At 43.0% G+C, this 5,830-nt stretch overlaps 1 protein-coding gene across 1 annotated transcript in view; it reads left to right on the top strand.

Moving 5' to 3' along the window:
• Positions 1-2,931, top strand: part of LOC103385329 (immunoglobulin-like and fibronectin type III domain-containing protein 1) — a 12,148-nt gene extending 9,217 nt beyond the window's left edge. Inside the window, 9 exon segments of the mRNA XM_025059153.1 lie at positions 167-341; positions 433-483; positions 486-557; positions 727-1,035; positions 1,128-1,213; positions 1,304-1,496; positions 1,982-2,278; positions 2,365-2,691; positions 2,788-2,931. Coding sequence (XP_024914921.1) covers positions 167-341; positions 433-483; positions 486-557; positions 727-1,035; positions 1,128-1,213; positions 1,304-1,496; positions 1,982-2,278; positions 2,365-2,691; positions 2,788-2,792 — 1,515 coding nt within the window. The 3' untranslated portion in view covers positions 2,793-2,931.
• Positions 2,932-5,830: the final 2,899 nt, after the last annotated feature.

Raw genomic sequence — 5,830 nt, forward strand, 5'->3', positions numbered from 1 at the left:
ACTGGAGGCAATGCTGCCCTCTGCTGGACGTTGAACTGCAGTGCTATTAGTTGACTCTGTTTTAATGCAACTTGTATCAAAGACCGATAATGTTCTAATGTTCCATTTTTTTTAAATTTCTTTCTTTCTTTCTTTTTTTTTTTTTTTTGTATCTTTAAATTTCTCACCAGGCCCTCCAGCAGCTCCAAAGGTGATCAGTGCGAGTGAAACCTGCATTAACCTCTGCTGGTCTGCACCCAGTAATACAGGACGATCCCGTATTCAGGGTTATATTTTGGAAAAACGCAAAAAGGGAAGTAATCTCTGGACTGTTGTGAATGCCAGTGATGAAACAATAAAAGGTCTGTTGACCGTAAACTGTCGACATTTTCAATCCATAACAGTGCTGTTGTTGGTGACGTTCAAAAAAGATGTCCAAAATATTACTTGCAGGCAAGAAACATGCAGTAAAGGATATTGTGGCGGGGGGGGGGTATGAATTTAAGCAGCCATAAATCTCTCGGGAGTTGGTGAATTTAGCGGCCCCTCTGAGTTTGTTTTTGCACGGGATCCCAAGAGTAAGTGCTATCACTATTTTTCACATTACATTTAAGTATAAATAAATTGCATTTTGTATGTATGTCTATATATATATAAATGTATGTAGACACACATAATTTCACATATACATATATTATTTTTTTTTTTTTACATCTTAGTTTTACCACAAAAGTATTTCTTTTCCAGAGCCTCCTGGTAAAGTCACGGGCCTGAAGGCGACAGAAACCTCTTACACCCACTTGACCCTGACCTGGACCACACCAAAGGAGAAAGCTGGGATACAGGATGAAGCCAAAGGATACTTTGTGGAAGTTCGACATGCCGATTGTATCGAATGGTCCCGCTGCAACGGCAGTGCCATCACAACCACCTCCTTCACTGTGAGGGGACTTAGGTCCATGGAGATGTACTGGGTCAGAGTCATCGCCACCAATGACGGAGGAGAAGGTGCACCGCAGGAGCTGTCCAACTACATCATCGCTATGCCCTCGCCTGGTACGTTGTTTCTCAGAAGAATGGCACTACATCGTCCTTATAGGCTCAAAATACACATCACACTGTTATTATTTTTCTGTTGTTCATTTTAGTGAGGCCAAAGTTCACGAACAAGAAGATGAAAAGTTTCCTGGTGGTTAGAGCAGGAAACTCTGTCAGAATCACAGTAAACTTTGAGGTGAGATTTTTTGTTTTTTCTGTTAGGAACAGTAATATTACCCGTCCAGAGTTCTCATTATTTTGCTGATGTGTTTTTTCTTCTGACCAGGCCTCTCCCCAGCCAGACATTATGTGGATGAAGGACAGTCTGCCTGTGACAAAACAAACCATAATAACGAACTGTGACGGCTCATCCCAGATGCTAATCCTTTCATCTGAGCGCTCCGACTCTGGAATCTACTCTGTTTTGTTGAGAAATCTGGTTGGACAGGAGACATTCAGTACAGAGGTCAGGGTCACAGGTAAATTCACCAATTCATTTTTATAACTATATTGATAGTAGAATACAGCAAAAAAAGAGTAATTATACCCAGAGAATGTAGTATTTAGCACAATAAGCTAAGTATTTTAAATCCACATTCATTTTGATTAAAAGGATTCACTAAATAGACAAACATGAACGTAACCAACAAAAAAAAAGTATTCTTCATCTTACTCCTCTGTTGGAGCTAATGTTAGCGCAGCAATTTGCACAAAACCATTCTCTTCTCTAGGCTACATTAGCAACCCGAACCAGCCAAATAGCGAGTTCACATTTTTCATTGCTGTCAAACAAATTTTCTTGTCCATGGAGGTCAATAATCCTGTGCATCTTTTTTTAGGTAGCAAATTAACATTTGGTGCTCTGCTGCCACCTAGAGGGCTGGAGTGTGGGTTATATTTTTGGAAGTCCCAGGCCTGATCTACATATTTATTAACTATAACCTTTCTTACTGGAACTGACCAGATGATCCAAAGCCTCCCGGACTGGTTGAAGTGGAGGAGAACGTTCTCGGCACCATCACGGTCGTCTGGGAATCCTCTCCTGACGAGAAGCGCGACGATCGCCTCCACTACACCGTGACAGCGCGAGACTCAACCAAACGGACGTGGACCACGGTGGCCGAGCGACTCTTCAATAACAGGTTCACGGTCTGCGACATCATGCACGGGAGGGAGTATCAGTTCAGAGTTTATGCCAAGAATGACATCGGTGTATCTGCGCCCTCAGAGTCTCCCACCTGGGGGAGAGAGAAGCAGAGAGGTTGGTTTTGATTTCCAGAAGAAAGAAATTAAAAAACAAACTCCATTAAAAGTTGCATATTAATGACTGCACCTGCTCTTTTGCAGCAAAGTTTATTTTGACACAGCCTAGCAGGAAGGAGTGTGATTTGCGGTGTCCTCCGTCCTTTATCGTACCTCTGAAGCTGCACGCGGCACCGAAGGGCTATGAGTGCTTTATGAGCTGTGCTGTGAAGGGGAATCCCAAACCTCGCATTAGGTGGTTTCGGAATCACATCAGCCTGAACACAAACACCAACTACTACATCTCCGACACCTGTGGGGTTTGCTCCATGTCGATCCTGCACGTTGGCCCCAGAGACACGGGGGAGTACAGCATCACTGCGGAGAACTCTCTGGGACGAGCCGAGTCCTCCACCATCCTCAGTGTCGAGGGTGAGACACACACACACACACACACACACACACACACACACACACACGTATGAACGGAAAAAAGTTTCTAATAATGTTCATTTGTTACTTTAACAGAATGAAAGACGATGGAAACTCCCCCCGATCTGAGGAACAATTCATTTTAAAGTGAATTGGTTTTTCCTGTTTGGACAGAATTCAATAAGAGACGATGAAAAACACTGGAAATGAAATAAAATAAAAATAAAAAATGAAACACTGTGTTGTTTATATTATTATAATACTATTTTTGGTTAAGAGAAAAAGAGAAGGAATGGAATGAGATGAAAAAGGTAATAATGAAAAATAAATGGTGTAGGGGAGAGAGGGAAGGAAGACAGAAAGAAAGGAAGGAAGAACAAAAGAAGGGAAAAAAGAAATTATGGGACGTAAAAAGAAATGCACTTGGAAAGAAATAAAGAAAGGTGGAAAATGAGCATGGAAGAAAGTTAAGAGAAAATGCATTCGAAAAGAAGGAAAGAACCATGTGTCAAAGTGACGTCATCATCCACGGTGACAACGAAAACATCAGGGTGAAAAGAAACGACGTCTTTTCTCCAGTTTTTCCACAGTAATCCACTTTAAAGCGCAGTGACGTCACGACATGTGAGTGTCCCAGTGGTCTGTGGTGCAGCGGGCCTTCGGTTGTGTCACTCACTCAGTCCAGTGGCAGTAAAAATAACTCCGAACACCCGGGGACGTGTGCTCTTCCCATTAGATGACAGCAGCGCACATGGTGAGTTCAGCTCAGCCACTCCCGGAGCGGCCCGGCCCCCTGCTCCTGCTCACTCCCCCCCGATCCACTAAACAGGCGCTCCGGGCACACGCCTCCCTCTCTTCTCCTTTGTCGGACCTCCACAACAACATCTCGCAGCCTAATTGTGCGTTGATTTGAAATCAACTCGCCTTCTATCAGCTTTAAAGAGGAGGCAGCTGAAGTTAATCACTGACGGTCCCGGTCCCAGCTCTGGCCCCGGCTGCTCTGAGTGTCCGCTCTGTCCACACAGACCACCGCTGGAACACGGTGTCCTTTCTGCAGGAAAGATGACGGCCAAGCACCGGAGAGGCAAGGGCAACCAGAAGCAAGAAGACAACTTTATAAAAAATGAAATCATTGAGCCGGAAGTTCGTGCGGCGGGGAATAACTCCACTCATCTGCTGGTTTTGTTGGCCGTGGTCGTGGTCGGTGGAGCCATTGGCGCATGGATCTGTTTCCAGCAGCACCAAACTTTAAGCTACCTGACGGACAGTGTCATGAACATGCAGGTGAAGATCGCCAGGCTGCAGTCTTCACACGAAGAGGTGCGACAGTCCAGCGGAAAGGTGAGATGTTTGAATGGCACTGATTGGCAGGGGCGATCCTAGTCAATGTAGCCCCCGGGGGGCGCTCCAGCTATAAACACAAAAAATCATACATTTAAAAGTTAAAAAGTAAGTATAGAAATAAATTATAATAAAATAATATGACATTATGTTGGCCTAACTTTGGCCACCAGTTGGTGTAAGAAAATACTAGTTCATGCAGAGTGGCCATTCTAGTCATTTTGGTTCTGCAGTCTGATTTATGGTTTGGCGCCCCCTATCGTCCAGATTGATTTAAGCATGTTTCCTAGTCCTATCCATATCCATAGGGGAACTGAACATGTCCTGTGCATATAGTGGTCGAGTGGTTAATGTTTGTGCCTTACAGCAAAACGGTGATCGGTGCAATTCCCAGTGTTGGTGATTATCTATTTGCCTGGATTTTGCATGTCCGCGTTCAAGTTGTTTCTGAAGCGAAATACTTTTTTTTTTACATGATAATCTTTAGTCAAAAAACTAGATTTATTGGAAATTTGCGATAGAAAAACTGACATAGATAATAGTTTTTCTTTATTTTAACGAGTGCCTGCACCACCCTGAGGAAAATGACGCTCTGGGCAGCTGCCCAGACACCGCCACAGGTGACTGGCTTTTAACAAGCTGTGAAACATGTTTTGTCAGCAGGAGTTTCCGGAACGCACCATTGCTCCTTTTGATCGACCTGAACCTGGCTGTGGAGATACATGAACAGAAATCACATTTTAATCTCTCCGTGTTACACACACACACACACACAAAGTCAGGCCTCAGCAGTGGCCAGCAGCACAACACCAGTGGAAGAGTGGAAAGTTAAGACGCTCGGGCCTCGATCAGATTTCTAAATGCCAAGAGCTGCGTTGGAGTGAATACAAAACGTAGCTATTTCTAACATCCTCACAGCTGCTGACGTCTGGAATGAGAAAAACTGTGGAGCTACAACTGCGACGACTCCGACTTTATCAACCAACACTTAAATATTAGAACTCCACTCTGTATCAAAAAGACACGTGACAACAAACTGCTCCAATGAAATGAAGGAACTGAGCCAGGGCTAAATTTGGTCTGTGATTTTTGAACAGCAGACCATCTGGAGGAACTCTGGGGCAAAAATACACCTCCATCATTGTTTTCATTTGTATTTCTGACACGTCTCAAATTCAGATGCAGCCGTTTATAAAGATCAGGCCTCGGGCTTTATATTCTGCTCTGTTTTGAGTTTTGGTTTTACTCTTCAATAAAAAAAAAATATTAAAAAAAAGATTAAGTGGAACTCCGCCTCCTTTAGGCTTGTCAGAAAAAAGAATCTGCAGGAACAATTCCACCAGCTCAGTCTTGTTGAGAAATACTTCAAGTATGAGCAAATACCACACTAGCTTTGAATCATAGATTTGCCACAGAAGAAGGTAATGAGCTGACCTGATGTAACGTCAAAAAAAAAATTCTATTGCAAACTCTTTTTTTTTTACATACGGTAAAAAAATACACAAATTTAGAGACCAATCAAAAACAACCCTAACTTCCTTAAAAACACTTCATCAACTTGAGAACCGATCAATTTAAAGAAGCTGTAATTTATACTGCAGTTATTTATATGTGAAAACTATTCACCAAGTTAAGTTAAATAAAAAAACAAAAGTATAAAAAAACTTTGGAAATTTGTTTCAAAATGTGTAAAACAAAAATGATGATAGAAGTGGCCTGACGAGTAGCTTTTTTTTTTTTTTGGCAGCATTTTACAGAGAACCGGGAGCCCCGCCGGAACGCCCCGGAGGGGGCGCCC

Source organism: Cynoglossus semilaevis, chromosome 10, assembly GCF_000523025.1.
Source record: "Cynoglossus semilaevis isolate Cse_v1.0 chromosome 10, Cse_v1.0, whole genome shotgun sequence".
Taxonomy (NCBI): domain Eukaryota; kingdom Metazoa; phylum Chordata; class Actinopteri; order Pleuronectiformes; family Cynoglossidae; genus Cynoglossus; species Cynoglossus semilaevis.